At 43.2% G+C, this 19305-nt stretch overlaps 1 protein-coding gene across 4 annotated transcripts in view; it reads right to left on the bottom strand.

The window, feature by feature from the left end:
• The window catches only part of LOC137423623 (uncharacterized), a 364689-nt gene that overhangs the window by 119227 nt on the left and 226157 nt on the right, over positions 1-19305 (bottom strand). The window contains exons 11-13 of one of the 4 annotated variants that reach the window (XM_078773962.1): positions 19089-19216; positions 16520-16644; positions 12069-13733 (exon numbers count right to left, since the gene is read on the bottom strand). The exons of 2 other annotated variants lie outside the window; for them this stretch is intronic. In XM_078773962.1, coding sequence (XP_078630088.1) covers positions 16546-16644; positions 19089-19216 — 227 coding nt within the window. In that variant the 3' untranslated portion in view covers positions 12069-13733; positions 16520-16545. Of the gene's footprint in view, positions 1-12068; positions 13734-16519; positions 16645-19088; positions 19217-19305 lie in introns of those variants that run through there. One more of the 4 variants, XM_078773963.1, reaches the window with a different exon arrangement.

Raw genomic sequence — 19305 nt, 5'->3', positions numbered from 1 at the left:
TTCTGCCCCCTCATTTCCCCCCACCGGCATCCAATCGCCTTGATTATCCATGGCACGATTTAATTTGGATATTGTAAAAAAAATTGGCCGCTCGTAATTTTGACCAAATTTTTCAGATAGTATAAAAATTTGGTTCGGGTCCAATCCCACTCCCGGACACCAATTGTTGCGGATTCGGGGTCGGCGCTCCCCTTAACAGGGGGGGGGGGGGGGAGTTAGTCCCCTTGTTCTTTCAAGCTGGCCGTCCCCCGATCCTGGAAATTATAACGCTCCTTTCCGGTCAAGATTGGCCAGGGTGATTGGTCAATGGAGTCCCAAATACCTGAGTGCCAATCCAACCGCAAAGCAGGGAGATAATTCCTGCTCGGACCGCGGACAAGATGGAAATTGCTGAGCGGTTTAGCAATCCGAAGCCCGAGCCATTAACAATAAGACTAAACCCGATTAAAGCGGTTCCGAAATCGTGCCACAGGTACTCAATGGAGAAAAGACAAAGACGATCGGATAAGAGGAAACCAAAGTAAAGAAAGAACAAATATGATTTATTAATTATGTACAATAACCCACGGAAGAGGAAACGAAAGGGAAAGAATATACAAGAAGAAGAAGAAGCAGACACAGGGCAACCTTAACTATACAGTCTTACTTCACCCCAGGACAAACAGACAGACTTACACGGGAGGGTAGTGGTAGGGGGAGAAGGTCCAGGCAGATGGTCGGCGTTGAGGTCCGGCTCCAGGTGTTAACTCGTACCGTGGCGAGAACCCGGGCAGCAGCGAGCGCGTACCGTTGGCACGCGATTGGACCTTATATGTGGAGGAGGGTTGGGGGGGGTCCTTCGTAAGGCCATATGCGCAGTTCCATACAATCAATCGCCCCTTGTGCAGTCCTCCCAATAACGTGACAATCAATCGTCCCTTGCGCAGCCCGTGCAATAATCTCACAATCAATCGAGCTCTCCCCGCGCAGTCCGTTATGATGCAATCTGCTCGTTCGCCCAACCTCCGCGCAGTCCGTAATCAATGATGCAATCGACGGTCCCCTGTGCAGTCCTCTCCGTAACGTGACGATCAATCATCCCCGGCGCAGTCCGTCATGATGCAATCTGCGTGCTCGCCCAACCTCCGCGCAGTCCGTTATGAATGATGGCTCCCTGCGCAGTTCGTTCAATAATGTCACAACCAATCGAGCTCTCCCCGCGCAGTCCATAATGATGCACTCGACGGTCCCCTGGGCAGTTCGTGAAAGGGCTTGGCGCCTGCGCTTTTATAACCCACTTAGAAATCAAGCCGTGCTTCATCAAGCCACGCCTATCAGTAAGCTCACCTCAGCCCTGGTTGGTTTGTCGACAGGGCCACGCCTCGTTCTTGGCAATCCGCCCCCTTCTCCTCTGGCTTGACCGCGTGCGTAATGGCGGCCGGGCGAGCGCTAAGGCGGCTGCGACTGGCAGAGGCGCGTAGCCGCGTACCAATTTGGAGAGAGGCAATCCGCAAAATGAACGGAACTGAAAAGGACCTATCTTATTTAATTAATGCAACGCAGAGTCAACTATTGGGAACACAGCCTTAACTAAACACAGACTAAGGAAATAACTGAGAAGTTCCTATGGTGTCCTACGTGTTGCTGTGGCCTAACTATGGGTGCGACCTTTTTAAATGAAGAGAATTATTTACAAGAATTATTTACAAGTGAGGGGTTCTCAAAACCGCAACAATATGCTGTCCCCAGATGAATATGCTGTCCCCCAGATTACTATGCTGTCCACATTAATATGCTGTCTCCAGATTAATATGCTGTCCCCAGATTAATATGCTGTCCCCAGATTAATATGCTGTCCCCAGATTAATATGCTGTCCACAGATTAATATGCTGTCCACAGATTAATATGCTGTCTCCAGATTAATATGCTGTCCCCAGATTAATATGCTGTCCCCAGATTAATATGCTGTCCCCAGATTAATATGCTGTCCACAGATTAATATGCTGTCCACAGATTAATATGCTGTCTCCAGATGAATATGCTGTCCCCAGATGAATATGCTGTCCCCAGATTAATATGCTGTCTCCAGATTAATATGCTGGCCCCAGATTAATATGCTGTCCCCAGATTAATATGCTGTCCACAGATTAATATGCTGTCTCCAGATGAATTGCTGTCCCCAGATTAATATGCTGTCCCCAGATTAATATGCTGTCCCCAGATTAATATGCTGTCCACAGATTAATATGCTGTCCACAGATTAATATGCTGTCTCCAGATGAATATGCTGTCCCCAGATTAATATGCTGTCCCCAGATCAATATGCTGTCCTCAGATCAATATGCTGTCTCCAGATTAATATGCTGTCCCCAGATGAATATGCTGTCCCCAGATGAATATGCTGTCCCCAGATGAATATGCTGTCCCCAGATCAATATGCTGTCTCCAGATTAATATGCTGTCCCCAGATTAATATGCTGTCCCCAGATTAATATGAATTATATGAACCTGACAGCAATTGTGGATGCTATTCTTAGTTTAGTAGTTTAAAACACATATCTGATTTGAATATTATTCGTGTGAAGTTGTTATAAAATATAGTGATTTCATGTTACAATGTACCCCATCTGATTCAATCTGTGTGGAGAGCAGATATAAATGTGGCTGAGTAAAGGGAAGACCAGATCACATCCCAAATGGAGTGATAACGACATCTGGGAAGAAGTTTGAGAAAGGACAATTAGTGAAAAATGAAGTTAATCCTGGCATACACCCTCTTTCTCAAAGAATGATGAAGAAATACTCCTTTGTAAGATGGATGTTTACCTTCACCAAGGGAAAATTATGTGACCATTTGTCTGGATCACACTGCGACATATGGAAAAGGGCGATCACTTACTTTTGTTCGAATACCTCGAACATTCATCACATCAGCAATTGCAGGACGACGACATTTTACCTGCAACTTCTACGGGATACGGTGACGTGTGTCATTACTTCACCAACTTCCAGGGAGCCAGCATGGAGCTGCAAGCGAACGGCTGCGCCTTTTCCTTCACAACAGCTGTGCACGATTCTGCTGTGTGCCCTTGGTGTGGACCATGGACAACTGAGTACCATGGTCCCAACATCATCATTGCGGATGCATCCGGCATCCCTGCTCCACATCTTGCTGGCAAATCAACATCACATCAACACTTGCTCCATGCTCACGATGAGTGAGGAGGCACGTTGACTACAACTGGATGGAGGCCTTGTTCAAATCTACTATGGCTCACAGCAAGAGTGGCAAGGATGCTGCATGGAGAGCAGGGTCAGTCTATGACTCTGCCCAGCTATCACAACAGCAGAAAATCCTACGCAAATAGTGTAGGTGCTATGGAGATATCAGAAAAAAAATGTTTCATGCTGGAATTTCAAACACAAGTGATCCGCCCCTTTTTTCAAACAAAGAAAGTCAATATTTGATTAAAGGCAAACATTTTGCCAAATGTTGCAGATGCTTTATTATTTTAATGATGAACTGAAATTATTGCGTTTTGGTAAAGGTGAAATGTTTTGTGATCTTTATGCAAATGAGTTGAATTGAATTATCAACATAGAAAGAGTCAATGAACAAGGAAATGTATTGTGATCAAAATTATTCCAGAATGACGGTGTATGCCTTAGGAAATTGAATTACCAGATTAGTGGTTTGAATGTTTAATGTGGTAATGTTTAGATTAATGGTTAATATAAACATAAAAGAAAAAAACCGGGGACTGTTGGGGAATAAAATATTCATATTAACAATTGACCATATTGTTAAAAACTACCGAATGTGATCTGGTGTAAATATGCCAATGGTGTTTGGTAAAACTGTGAATCCTCTTGAACTATTTAGCTTCTGTTAAAGAGCTAACAGGTGGTCAAGAGAGAGTTAATTTAAGGAACAGAATGTGTAACGCTCTTGGACTGCCATCTGTCTATCAAAAATAGCCTATGTTCAGTCCACTGAACACAGGCTAGAAAATGCATCTGTCACCTCTCTGACAGTTTTAACCATGGGCAAAATTCCCCCTCAGACAGGTCATACGAAAGTGACCTCTCAAAGGGGGTATGAAGTACTTTTAGCTTTCCATCCCAAACTATGGCTAAATAAGGCTTTTTGGATAAAGGAACCAGAGACGCTTGCAGGCTCTCATGTCCCAAGGGGTATTAACCCCTGGGTTGACCCGGCATGCTCCGTGACATCAAAGGAGTTTGGTCCTTTATAACCAAGAGAAAGTTGCTATTGGAGTTCAGTGAAACTGGGAGACCGACTGTGAAGTTCTGAAGACCTACAGACCGAGCTTCAACAAAGACCTACCGAACGAGCTTCAACAAAGACTGGAACAAAGACTCATTAAAGATCTCGGCTTAGTATACAACAAATTCTCTAAAGTGAATAAAACATTGATTTTGCTAAAACGAGTTTCTTGAAGTTTTAGTAGTAGAACAAAGAAATTCTTCTTCTACACTGTCTCCAGATTAATATGCTGTCCCCAGATTAATATGCTGTCTCCAGATTAATATGCTGTCTCCAGATTAATATGCTGTCTCCAGATTAATATGCTGTCCCCAGATGAATTTGCTGTCCCCAAATGAATTTGCTGTCCCCAGATTAATATGCGGTCTCCAGATGAATATGCTGTCCCCAGATTAATATGCTGTCCCCAGATTAATATGCTGTCCCCAGATAAATATGCTGTCCCCAGAATAATATGCTGTCTCCAGACGAATATGCTGTCCCCAGATTAATATGCTGTCCCCAGATGAATATGCTGTCCCCAGATGAATATGCTGTCCCCATATCAATATGCTGTCTCCAGATTAATATGCTGCCCCAGATCAATATGCTGTCCCCAGATTAATATGCTGTCCCCAGAATAATATGCTGGGCATACCCTGGGCCAGGTGCGGTTCATGTCTGGTGTCTTAATACGGTTTGATGATGGGTGGCAAGTTGGCTTTGTGGGATGGTCATCCATTTACAATAAATCCAGATAAAATCTGAAGAACATTATCGTCTGAGGCTCCTCCTTTTATGAACATCGGCTCCTTTCTCTGCGCCCTTCATAAGTGCCCTCTCATGTCCAAGATCACATGAACATTTACATCATCAATGTAATAACAGGACACAACACCCAGCACTCTCCACAACCCAGACAAAACTCATCAGATGACAGCGGCACACAGTGTCAATCTAACATCACGTAACACTCCCCCCCTTAAAGGAAGTCAGTTAACAACCAAATAAAGACAGAAGAGGAGAATATAAGGCATAACACAAACATCAATGAATGTAATCAAATGAAGTTAAAGAAAATCAAGAAAAACATCAAATTAAACCTAAATTGTTGAAACATTTCACAGAAAACACTCGGAGTTCTTTCAACCCAATTTCCAATAAACTACAAATTTCGTTTCCTGATCCTTTTGATCATTTTTCCAGACCGAGTGTGGTGATGGATATTCACAGGTGCGTTGGAATGTTGCTGGTTGGTTATGGTTAGAGATTGTTTTCATGGGATCCACAGCTAAAGCTGTAGGCCTCGATGAAGGGCATCTGGTGGTGGCTTTCGAGGTGGAACGGGAGCGGATGTTCTTTAGACCCCACAGCTGATGCTTGCATCTTGATGTGCGAGGAATTGTCTGTTCCTTTGGTGTTTTCTCCCATCGGGTGTGGTGACCTCAAGTTCTACTCTTCAGCTGCTTGTTAATTGTAGCTGAATCACTAATCCCTTTTGGCTAACTTGGATTCTCACCACATCAACGAGTCTTAAAGGCTTTAGGTTATATCTGTAGTTGTGGTGGTTGGCAACTACTATGTGATTGTCCTCCATATGGATTCTATCAATGCCACTGTGTTGTTTTCATCTCTAAAATCTGTCAGAGGTTGTTGTTGTTGTTGTGTTGCCTCGGTCAGTTTTGCTCGAACAAACCCGCGGCACGGAGATGGCCGCTCGATTTCCAAGGAGTGACCCAGAGATCCCTCACATCTATAATGCTGTGTTCTTGTCTTAGTGAAGCCAGGACCGTGCAATTTTCCATGTTGTGTTGTATTGTGTGGTGGGAGGCCTGACAGTGGTTGCAGGTGTTGTCAGTGGTGTCATCGATTGTGTATAAATACTGTAAAAGCTGTGGGTGTTGTGCTTGGCGCAAAGACAATACATGATGGTATACATATGCACATCACTTTGCTTCATGATGCGATCAAACATGGCCGACTGGCAGCCATTTTTGTTGTAAATGAAACATCGGGGCAATAGCCCAGGCGCTCACCTGGTAGAATAAACAGTATACTGCACTGACTAAAGGTATTTTAAACCAATTTCAATGGTTTATAGTAGACAGGGCAGTATGTAAATTCATACTCACATAATCATAAGACTTTAAACAAACAAACAATTCGGGGGCAACCCCCCCCCCCCACCCCCCCACCCCCCATTCCGACCCTGTACACCTCCTCAGACCCCAATTTTTCCAATGTCTTTAACAAACATTGGTACATCACGGATGATGAAGGTTGTGGTGAAGTTTCATTAAAATTGTGTGTGTTGGTTCTGAGAAAAAGCAAATACCTATTTTAGGGGGAAAGCCCCCCCCCCCACCCCATAGACCACCTTAGACCCCGATTTTTCAAATGTCAGGAACAAACTTTGGTACAACACAGGTGATTAAGGTTGTGGTCAAGTTTCGTCAGAATTGCATTTGTAGTTTCTGAGAAGAAAGCAAATACCTATTTTGGGGGGTCAAACCTGGATCCACTTTGACCCCCGGTAAACTCCCTTAGACCACAATTTTTTTTAGTGCCGTGGACAAACTTTAATCACAACACAACAAATATCATTTGTGCAAAATTTGGTCGCAATCCCATCAGCGGTTTCGGAGAGGAAGTTTCAAGTGTTTATGGATGGTCGGATGACGCGCCATCACATAAGCTCCCTTGAACTTCGTTCCAGGTGAGCTAAAAAACCTGATGTTGAACACGTCCTCAACCATTTTTGGGAAATTCATTTACCGATCATGTTCATACTTGGCACACAGATAAGGAATGATGGCTTACATATGCACGTCATGTATTTTTCGAGATCTGATCGAAGATGGCCGACTGGCAGCCATTTTGTTGCTTAAACGTGTCCCGATCACCATGCAAGCTTCATCGAGATGGCCATTTCATAATGGCAAATTAGATATTGTTTAGATTTGGAGCTACCGATTCCGTTTTTATCTTCTGGGTGCGGGGTACTCATAACATGGTATTGTAAACCTTTGGGATGTACCGATACCTCATTCTCTCATTCGGCACATCCTCAATGAGCGAGATTTGGCAGCGCAATAACAGACGAGTTTGGAAACTCGGAGGGAGTTCAAATTGTAGAGGATGATATCCTCGTGTGGGGTGAGACTGCAACCCAACACGATTAGAGTGTGAGCAAACGAGTTGCACAGGCCAGGGCATCAGGACTAAAACGGATTGTGAAGAAATCCCCACCAAATTGACCCCCGCCCGAATACACAAACACCCTGTTCATAAATTGACCCCAGCCATATTGAACAAACACCCTGTTGCTAAATTAACCCCTGCCCAATGCACAAACACCCTGTTCCTAAATTGACAATTCCCAAAATGAGGACGTCGCACACAATCTGGCCAAGCAGTCAGGGTGTCAAAACTCAACTCACGATGACACGATCCCAACTCAACAACCCATTACTACGAGAGGTGACAGACTCATTGTGCTGACTTGTAAAATTGGTGCGTCACATTTCTTTGATACATTTATTATGGGGTTAAAAGGCAAACTTTCATAAGATTTGGGAAGAAATCATGATTGGGTAGATTATATATAGATTGTTATGGTGAGATAGAATGTTATTACATGACCATGATTAATGTTTTGTGTTATTAATGTTAAGCTAAAATCAAAATACATATTGATCTCTCCCATTGTTACTAAACTCGGTGTATTATTGTTACTAGTGAGGTACCCGTGCTCCGCATGGGTGGGAGGCCAGAAGCAAACAGACAATGCAGAAACGGCGAATGCTAAAGCATGAAAACAATAAATTCCACATTCCTGGAGCACCTTGAGTCGCACGTCAGACATGGACAACAAGTTCTTGAAGGACTTCCATGAAAAACGTGCCCGTTTGTAAACAAACGGGTACGTTCATGTGTCGGTCAGCAGCAGGGGGGGGGGGGGGTGGGGACACACACGACGTGACACAGGGCACCTGAAATATATATTTAATTGTGTCTTTCTTTTGCTTGCTTCAAAAAAGCTAGATTGAACTGCAAAACATGTTGTTGTCCCATGGCTCGGTCAGATCCAGCCTGGGAGACGTTTTTTCAGCATCTTCTAAAGGGAGAAAGTTATGGGAATAGATGCCAGTTAACCTCGAACAGAGTATGATGTAAGATGTATCCTTTGATTTGTTCCCTTGGTTTGTATGTGCTTGGCTCAATATGTTTTACTGCCAAATGTTCACACCATTGAACTTTATTATGAGAAACGTATCCCTGGGCCTTGAAAGCCCAGCTTGTTGGGAAAAATAGCCTGAGAAATATCTTACTTTCACACATCTGTGCCTTCAAACTTAATCTCTCTTGTCTGAGGTCATTACTTCAGCGCAGCGTTTTTTCTGTTATTCCATCTATAAAACAACTTGTCTTTTCTTGAGTTTTAAGTCCAGCTTGGACTTGCACGGTCTTGTGTGACAGGGCCCTGCGATTTCAAGACGTGCTCCACAATTGTGTTTGCTCGATTATTAAACCTCACTTGCTGCTTCAAAGGTGCCTCTTCTTGAGTTCCAGGGGGGGGGGGGGGGGACTCCCCACACATGTATGGAAACATCGATCGTGGGACCTTGGCGAATTTGCATATGGCGATCCACGACGTTCACGTTCAGAAAGTAGAAACCATCATGGCATGTTGTCATTTACTTGAACTCGATTTCTCTTTTTTCATTACAAACAACATAACTCCAATCACAAATTAATCACAAAATAAACTTTTAGCAACATTGTTAATGTTTCCTTCATTGTAAAAACTACGAAGTCAACAGTTAAAAGGATTTAGAGCCGATAGGTGTTACGGCCTTGGCAAGATCGATGGAGACAGCAATCTGTTAATGTATACACCGCCCAAATAGCTTTTGGAATTCTCTCATGTAGAGATTAAACCCACGTCATTTGAACTTTGACCAAGGTCATTATTTACTTTTAGTGATGTTTATATACTAATCAAAAAGAAGATAATTGGTTTTGGGTTGTCCTTTCCGCATATCTCGTGGGATTGTGAGTTGGAGAGATGGCCGTGATGGCGAGGAGGGGGTTGGCATTCTCTCAAGCAGGGATTCAACCCATGTCCTTATAAAAGGTCTTTGTCCGAGGTCATTATTTACTTTTAATGATGTTTATATACGAATCAGCCGTTTGTGCGGCACCCGGGATAAATAACGTTTTGCGGGAGTCCAAACCTGAAAATGCTGGAGTCCAAAGCTGAAATTGGCAAAACAATATAGCCTATTTTACTCGAGGGGATCCCAGGATTTCCCACCCAAAATATTGTTGCGATCGGTTCAGCCATTTTTGCGGTACCTTCGAACGGACAGACAGACAGACGGACGGGCATTTGGTGAATTATAGTAAGATAAAAGTTTTTCTTTATAACTTACAAAGTGGGAAAATGTAATGCATTTAATGATGATCGAAGGATTGGGTAGAATGGGCCTGTCTGCAAATCTTCGAGCTTTGCACCCATCCAAGCATCCTCGGGAGTTTGCCAGACAGGAAACCTCAAACTATCAGCTTTTTGGGTGAGTTCAGAACGTTTTCTAACTCTTCCTTGTGCAGAGGCATGCTCTTTACTCGCTGGTATTGTTACGGGGTCCTCACCGATCTCCTGGTCTCGGTAAACCTCCGAACCCCGGCAGAAAAATACGTTACCCTGTGTTGAAAATCAATAGTGAAACCACACCAATGATTCGAAAGGAAAAGAATATATTCAAAATCACACAGGAATAATGATACAACCAGGATTGCCAGCCACCATATAATCAATATTTTAGGATGGTACCATCTGTTAAAGTAATCGAACTCACTGTTCCCAGTACATGGAAAGAACCTCCTCAATGTCTCTGTAACCTTCTCCAAGGCGAATTTGATTCGCTCCAGCGATCATTAGAACGAGGTCCAAACGACCAGAACCCCGTGCGGATGGCCAGGGCAGTCACACAGCCGAAGTTGTACAAAGGCGCCCTCAGGGCGACTGGGAACTCCAAAGGCGCCCTGCAGATGACCGAGAAATCACACCCTCGGGTATGGACGAAGTAGCCTTCAAAAATCCACGTCACACACACACACCAGATCGACGTCTGAATGCGGTGAGAATTGTTGAAAAGAAACGAAACCGCAAGCGTAGCACGAATCCTGTGCGAGTCAAAATGGCTGACGACCCAGTCTCGTGGCGCACGGCACGGCGATGATTCTCGCCTGAATCGATCGCAAGACCTGACATGCAGGTTGACCGGTCACAGCGACGACAACTCCGTCGTAGGAATTCCTCTCCCGGAAACCCAAAAGTTCGCGAGTGACTCTGGCTCGCCAACGTTCGCTTCAGAACCCGGAGCAACTCGGCTTTCTCCTTCGACTTTCGCTTGCGCCGCTTCTTCCTCTTCACCTCCTTGTCTTTCTCTCTCAGTTTCCTGTTTCACTTAGTTATCCTTTTTAACTTTTGATAACCGTTCGTGAATAGTACACCTTTTGAACATAATAATAGTACATAGAATCAGAGACATGTCCAGTGGGTGAAAACCACAACAACGGAAGTTACGAATCCGTAACAGTATGTTTCCAACTTTTCTCACTGGTAGGTTCCTAAATATTTTCAGCTTATTTTAGGAGCTTTGTGAACCATTTTAGTGAACACTCCTCATCTTGCTACATGATATATACACAAAGAATTAAGTTAAGCACCCCCCCGTTTTTTTACAACCTCGCACATTACAAGTTTGTTGTCGTCAAAACAGTGTAATATACCCATGATATTGCTATATTTTCTGGAGAAGTGATATTATGGTCACATAGAAACATAACAATCATGCCGTTTTCAATATTTTATTCTGAATAATTTAAGGTGAAATTTTTTGGGAATTTTAGGCATATTTTCACCTCAATTTAAGTATGGAGCTATAGGTCCATCACGGACAGTGTGGATGACGTTTATGTTTTCTAACGTACAGTCATTGTTCTGAGAAGACCTCTAGCGATCTTTGCGTCAATAACGTGTGTAGGACCCACGTGATCGGATCACTGACTCAACCCTACGTCTCATAGACCCTGTAAGCCGTCGTATGCGTTGCTGTGGCAGGTTGTTCCATTCCCGATGTAATGCACGTTCCAATTCATCCAGATTGGCTATTGGAGGGACCATCTTCGCAATTTGTCGTCCCAACATGTCCCAAACGTGCTCGAGGGGGTTCAGGTCAGGACTGTACGCAGGCCAGGGGATGGTTGTCACAGCACCTTGCTCCATCCGATCACGTGGGTCCTACACACGTTATTGACGCAAAGATCGCTAGAGGTCTTCTCAGAACAATGACTGTACGTTAGAAAACATAAACGTCATCCACATTGTCCGTGATGGACCTATAGCTCCATACTTAAATTGAGGTGAAAATATGCCTAAAATTCCCAAAAAATTTCACCTTAAATTATTCAGAATAAAATATTGAAAACGGCATGATTGTTATGTTTTTATGTGACCATAATATCACTTCTCCAGAAAATATAGCAATATCATGGGTATATTACACTGTTTTGACGACAACAAACTTGTAATGTGCGAGGTTGTAAAAAAACGGGGGGGTGCTTAACTTAATTCTTTGTGTATACATTCAGCTGCCCTGATGACCCCCATTGCTTGGGGTTTCTGCTCATTGGTGCCGAGCATTCTGGGGTGGATTACGCTGAGCATTCTGGGGCTGATTATGTCATTTCAAAAGTTGCGTATTGACTTCATCACACCCATCATTCTCGTTCAAAGACACTCAAATTCAGCAATTTCCAGATTTTAATCTTTATTGAATAATTGAAAAAAGTAATAATAAAATCATGTTTACTTAAGCAAATAATCATTGGAATTACGGGTTAAATTGAAGTAAAATGTCTTTTATTATTTCAGGAAAGATAAGAAAGCATTGCCGGCTCCAACGGGAAGCACATGTAAGAATGATAAGTGCAAACGACTATTCTACGTTATAAACGAGTCCGTGTTTTGAGGCAGAACCAAAACACCGACATGAAGTGTGTGTTTAAGCAACAGCTCTAACAACACATCACTCAAGGGGTCACACATCACATGACCCAAATCACAGGTTGGTTCATGGCAAGGCACGTGGACCAAAGGGAAGGGGGATTGTGTAAAAGATCTCACCTGGTTCAGTTAAAATAATTATTTAATCTCATTCTAGGTTGTTCTGCTGATTGTGCTGAATCTTCACAGAAACCAAACCTCGTAACGAATCCTCCTGGACGAGTTAAAATTCAACAACAAACACAGAAAAATAACTGTTTTCAACATCTTCTTCTCCCCCATGTGAACGAGGACCAATTACAAAAAAGTTTTCCTGCATTTTCAATTTTACTCGTTTCCATCTGTACCTTCACCTGTGTACACACATCAACCTTCCGAAAGCTGTGCCCTCCCACACCTGCATTTTTACTCCAATATGAGATCATCCGAATCATCAAAAGTTATGTATTTGTGAGAATGACAAACTGTGAGCCGTGGAAATCTTCCCACAAATATGATCAGAATGTGTGAACAGTGGGGTGTGTACCCTGAGAAACACACCCAGAGATGGGATTTCACTGTGGATGGGAATTTGGGATTTTACAACCTGGATGTCATGGAGAGTTCAAAGGTGATGTGTGATCAATCATTTTCATTAAAAATTAAAATCAATGCAAAATAAACCACCATAAAAGCCTCGCAATAATGATACCTGTGATACTGTAATCAAAGAATGAATCAAAATCAATGAATATGTCAAACAATTGTTAAAACTGAATTAAATGTAATCAATCAATTATTGTTTTGTGATTTATAGAGTAAATCCCACTCCAAGTACATGTTGTTCTCCCTGCTTGTGTATTGTGCGTGAACGTGGGTGGTCATAAATGTGGGCGTGAAAAAGGTAATGGGGTGTGGTCAGAACAATGTGGGTGGAGTGTAAATAGTGGGCGTGGCATTGTGTGTGAATGACGAGGACATGGGCGTGGCATTGTGTGTGAATGACGCGGACGTGGACGTGGCATTGCATGTGAATGACGAGGACGTGGGCGTGGCATTGTGTGCGAATGACGAGAACGTGGGCATGGCATTGTGTGTGAATGACGAAGACGTGGGCGTGGCATTGTGTGTGAATGACGCGGACGTGGGCGTGGCATTGTGTGTGAATGACGCGGACGTGGGCGTGGCATTGTGTGTGAATGACGAGGACGTGGGCATGGCATTGTGTGTGAATGACGAGGACATGGGCGTGGCATTGTGTGTGAATGACGCGGACGTGGACGTGGCATTGCATGTGAATGACGAGGACGTGGGCGTGGCATTGTGTGTGAATGACGAGGACAGCAGTGCATGCAGCTCGAACGGCAGGATGAGATGCAGAAAGGGTTTCAGTGAGGATGAGGTTGGTTCAAGAGATGAGAGAGAGTGGTTTTCTGCAAGATACAAAGAGAAAGGAGAAAAATAAATTAAAATGGGTACAAACTGAAAACGAGTGTGACTAATAATTATGAAAGAGTAAACAAATAAATATTAATAAAGAACAGCTTTTGGAAGGTGTTACAGCAATCTATTGGTCAATCACAAGACAAACGAGAACGGCACTCGGAAGAGAGCACACCTCCGCCAGGCTGAAAATTTTGTGTTTTGTATCCCACTGATGGGCCGGATCTGGATTCGGACCTGAACCAAAATCTAATCGCTTGTTCTCGTCACCTAACCAACTTATTCACGTAGTTTAGTCATAACTCGTCCATAACTTTTAAAAATATGTTGTATAACGCTTTTCGCCCGATCTCTCAATGGTGAAGGATCACTTTAGGATTAAATAATTATAGTATCCAAATCCAGATTCAGATCTTCACCAAAATCTAATCGCTCCTTCCCTGTCAGACTCACAACCTGTCCACAAAGTTTCGTCCAAATCCGTCCATAACTTTTTGAGATATCCTGCTATGTATCGTTTTTGGCCACATCTCCCAATGGTGAAGAATCACTTTTAAAAAATTCTAGTATCCGTTTCCAAATCTTGATCTTCACCAAAATCGAATCATTTCGTCCTTGTAAAATACACTACATCTCCGCCAAATTTCGGCCGAATCTGTCCACAACTTTTTGAGATATCGTGTTCACAGACAGACAAAGAAATATTTCGTGCATGGCACGATACTTGCAAAATCCCTAAAATAAGTTGTTGGCCGATGATGACCTCAAAAATAGTTTGGGGTTGAATTCAGTGACAAGATATGCAAATCCTCTTCAAATTCAAGTCAATCAGATGACAATTGACGATTTTAGAAATTTGGCTTATGTTGACATTTTGGTCTATGTTGACCTCAAAAATACTTGGTGGTTGAATTCAGTGTCCAGATATGCAAATCCTCTTCAAATTTCAAGTCAATTGGATGAAAATGGATGATTTTAGAAATTCGGCCTATGTTGACCTTTTGGCCGATGCTGACCTCAAAAATACTTGGTGGTTGAATTCATTGACCAGATATGCAAATCCTCTTCAACTTTCAAGTCAATCGGATAAAAATTGAGGCTTTTAGCAATCTGACAAAGTTGGTGACCTTTGGCCTATGCTGACCTATTGACCCCAAAAACAATAGGCTTCTTGCTTATGACCAACTCTATTGTCAGATATGGTCAGAGGTCAGACAAACCTCATCGAGCACAACATCAGGACAGGCGATGCCACACCAATGAAATTGCGTGCATATCGCACATCACCTACAAAACAAGCCATCATGCAGGGTGAAATCAACAAACGATGTCAGCAGGGCATCATCGAAGAGTCTTACAGCCCATGGTCATCTCCTGTGGGTCTCGTTCAGAAGAAGGACCGATCATATCGCTTCTATGTGGATTGCAGGAGACTCAATGCGGTTACCATCAAAGACTCTCATCCACTACCACGGGTTGATGATACCCTGGAGAGGCTCTATGCTGCACAAATATTCAGCACCATTGATCTTACTTCTGGGTCCTGGCAAATTCCCCTCAATCCGGCCGACAGGGAGAAAACCGCCTCCTCGACACGATCGGGAATGTACCAGTTTCACGCGATGCCAATAGGAATTTGTAATGCACCACCAGGATTTCAGCGCCTAGCGGAGTTAGTCTTGTGTGCACCTCACTGGAGCATCTGTCTAATCTATTTGGACGATGATATTGTATTCAGTGCAGGTTTCGAGCAACACCAGGAACATCTCAGAGACGGCTTTCACAGATTTCACCCTGCAGGATTAAAGCTCAAACCCTCCAAATGTCACCTTGCTCAATCCACTGTCACTTTCTTGGGACATTTGATCTCCAGTGATGGTGTGCGGCCTGATCCATCGAACACTGAAAAGATACAGACCTGGCCAACACCACAATCCCCCACACAGGTCCGGGCTTTCTTGGGTCTGTGTTCCCATTACAGACGTTTCATCAAGGACTTTGCTCGCATTGTTGAGCCACTTCACCACCTCACCCACAAGTATGTACCATTTGTCTGGAGTGACAACGGCGAGGAGGCCTTCCACACTCTGAAGCAAATACTGTCCAATCCTCCCATCATGCCATTCCCAAATCTTGGGGTTCCATTCTTGCTTTACACGGATGCCTTCGAGCATGCGATTGGGCCAGGACCTGCTCAGAAACTGGACTTCAAGGAGCAGGTGTTATCCGATGTGAGTCATGTGCTAACAGCTTCAGAAATGAAGTGGTCCACTTTTGACCGTGAATTGTTCGCAATTGTGTGGTCAGTGTGACACTTCCACCACTATCGTGCATGTCATCCATTTACTATCGTCGCAGACCACAAGCCCTTGGTGTGTTTAAAACGAATGCCTCTTGACAAAGACCCCACTGGAAATTTGACAAAGTTTGTGACATTTGGCCTATGTTGACCTATTGACCTTTTGACCCCAAAAACAATAGGCTTCTTGCTTATGACCAACTCTACTATTTGGTGAAGTTTTGTGAAGATTGGTTGAAAATTGTGACCTGTAGGCGACTGACATACAGACAAACAGACAGAATAACGCACAAGACGAACCAATATACTTGAAAAAACTTCGATTTTCGCAAGTAACAAACAAACAGAAAGACAGACGTGAAAAAAATAACCTCCATCCACTTTCGGTGGCGGAGATAACAACAACCGATTATAAAGGAATTTAAGTGAAATAAACAGAAGATAGAGAAGCTGTGGTGAGCAGAGGCCAGGCCTCACCTTATATCTGCCTCACCAGGTTCAGCTCATTCCAGGAGACGATCAACGGCCCTCAAGAGACGCATGAGATCCTGACAAGTCAGTGGAGCCACTTCTCTGATCACCACTTGGAACATTTCTGGAGCCTGTTTGGGAAATAAAGAAGAAAGGAGGAGAGGAGTGAGGAGGTGGATGAAATTCTGAGACGAAGCGGGATGAAGTGAAAAGCAAAGCCATGACCCCAATCAAAAACCATGATCTTTTCTGCCTATGGCAACCCCCACCCCAGGGCCTACGACTTCCAAATTTCCAGTTTTTCCTTCCTGAAAGTTGCCTTCTGTATGCATCATGTCCACCCCAGGCATCTTCTCCTGCACCTCCCCCGTTCCGCCCCACACCTTTTGTTTGTCCAAGTCTCCCTCTATTTTATCCTTCAACTCTGCTGTTGGTGTTTCCCCCGTCTATCTACTGTTCCTTTTGCATCCTGTTAGGTCCAGATCCGTTTAGTGTTCTAACTCTTCCACAAACCTCGACTCTATACAAACTAAAATGGCACTCCACGTCGCGACATCACCCGATATGCCTCCGCTCACATTATTACATCATGATAATACTCGTACCAAGTTTCATTTAAATCTCTTCAGCTATTCTCAAGTATCACATTTTCACCTCACATGACCTCTGACCTTTGATGACAAAATCGAATTGCTTCATAATTTCATCATAATATATACTTATACCAAATTTGGTCAAAATCCCATCACTGGTTCACAAGTTAGTGCAGTAACAGAATTTTTAACTATTGAGACCTCTGACCTTTGACCTCTTGACCCCATAATTTAATCCTTTTATCTTTACATGATTATACATACTTGTGCCAAGTTTGACGAACAGTGCATTCAGAAAGTATTCAGACCCCTTCACTTTTTCACATTTTGTTATGCTGCAGCCTTCTGCTGAAATCGTTTAAATTCATTTTTTCCCTCATCAATCTACACTCAATACCCCACAATGACAAAGAGAAAACAGGATTTTAGAAGGTTTTGCAAATTTATTAAAAAGAAAAAACTGAAATATCACATTTACATAAGTATTCATACCCTTTGCTATGACACTTGAAATTTAGCTCAGGTGCCTCCCATTTCTCTTGATCATCTTTGAGATGTTTATACACCTTGATTGGAGTCTACCTGTGGTAAATTCAATTGATTGGACATGATTTGGAAAGGCACACACCTGTCTATATAAGGTCTCACAGCAGACAATGCATATCGGAGCAAAAACCAAGCCATGAGGTCGAAGGAACTGCCTGCGGAGCTCAGAGACAGGATTGTGTCGAGGCACAGATCTGGGGAAGCCTACAAAAAAAATTCTGCTGCATTGAAGGTTCCCAAGAGCACAGTGGCCTCCATAATTCTTAAATGGAAGAAGTTTGGAACAACCAGGACTCTTCCTAGAGCTGGCCGCCCGGCCAAACTGAGCAATCGGGGGAGAAGGGCCTCGGTAATAGAGGTAACCAAGAACCCGATGGTCACTCTGGCTGAGCTCCAGAGATCCTGTGTGGAGATGGGAGAAACTTCCAGAAGGACAACCATCACTGCAACACTCCACAGATCTGGGATTTATGGCAGAGTGGCCAGACGGAAGCCTCTCCTCAGTGAAAGACACATGAAAGCCCGCTTGGAGTTTGCAAAAAAACACCTAAAGGACTCTCAGACTGTGAGAAACATGATTCTGTGAGCTTTCATGTGTTCATATGAATTATTTCATATTTTCATCATAATATATACTTATACCAAATTTGGTCAAAATCCCGTCACTGGTTCACAAGTTAATGCAGTAACTTCCAATTTGAAACTATCTTTCAAATCATTGTTTTATTTAAATTGAATTATATACCTGAACACTGTGTGGGGTGTTGTATTCTATGAATTCTCTAGTTGCCCTCGCCTGAGGAGAGGGTATTGCAGTTGAGTCGGTTTGTCTGTCCGCATAGAATAAATATGATTTTCTCTGCAACCGTTGGTCCGATTGACAGAAATTTTCACCATAGGTGCAACTCCACCTGTAGAATTTTTTAAAAGATAAGTACAACGTCATAGGTCACGTGGTTCGGCCGCCATCTTGGAAAAACCAAAAATATTTGCACATCTTTATCTCCGAAAGCGCTGCTTAGAAAAAATTTAGACATGGCTCATTGTAAAGAACTCTCCATGTGGAATAACATCTGTTAATGATGATGTCATAGGTGCCTCCATTATGACGTCATAATTTGACAAGTACAAAACTTCATCCGATCAAGATGAAATTTCTTGAGCATAATCTCGGAATAAATTGGTGGACAAAAAAAATAATGATGACATCGGTCACGTGGTTCAGCCGCCATATTTGTTTTCACACAAAAGCCTTAAAAACCACTGAAAACACAACCTGACGAGGGTCTGCAATCTATGATTGCTCTTTCTTGTTTGTTTTGTTTAACATCTCACTCTATAAAATCCCGTTTTGTGCCTCATAATCAGCATCAGGTTCTTCAATAAGTTTGATGTATTTTACTTATGGATACTGAGAGCCCCCATCAAGCCAATACCAGTTCATAGATGTGAAGAAGTTTCTGGAACAGTTTTCCATCAAACTCAGCAAAGTGACGTGCATACTGATCCAGACGGTTGTTCTGGAGCCACTCGGCCACTTCTGGTGGCCCCCACTTCCGAACTCCTGGGGGGGGGGGGGGGGAATGAAAAATAAAGTAGGAGGGTTAGGGGAAGGGGTAAGTTGTGGTTAGAAATTATGGTTTATGGAAGCAC

Source organism: Myxine glutinosa, chromosome 3 (genome assembly GCF_964187855.1).
Source record: "Myxine glutinosa chromosome 3, kmMyxGlut1.1, whole genome shotgun sequence".
Classification (NCBI taxonomy): domain Eukaryota; kingdom Metazoa; phylum Chordata; class Myxini; order Myxiniformes; family Myxinidae; genus Myxine; species Myxine glutinosa.
Note: the sequence above shows the minus strand (reverse complement) of the source record. Positions and strands in the feature narration are given on the sequence as shown.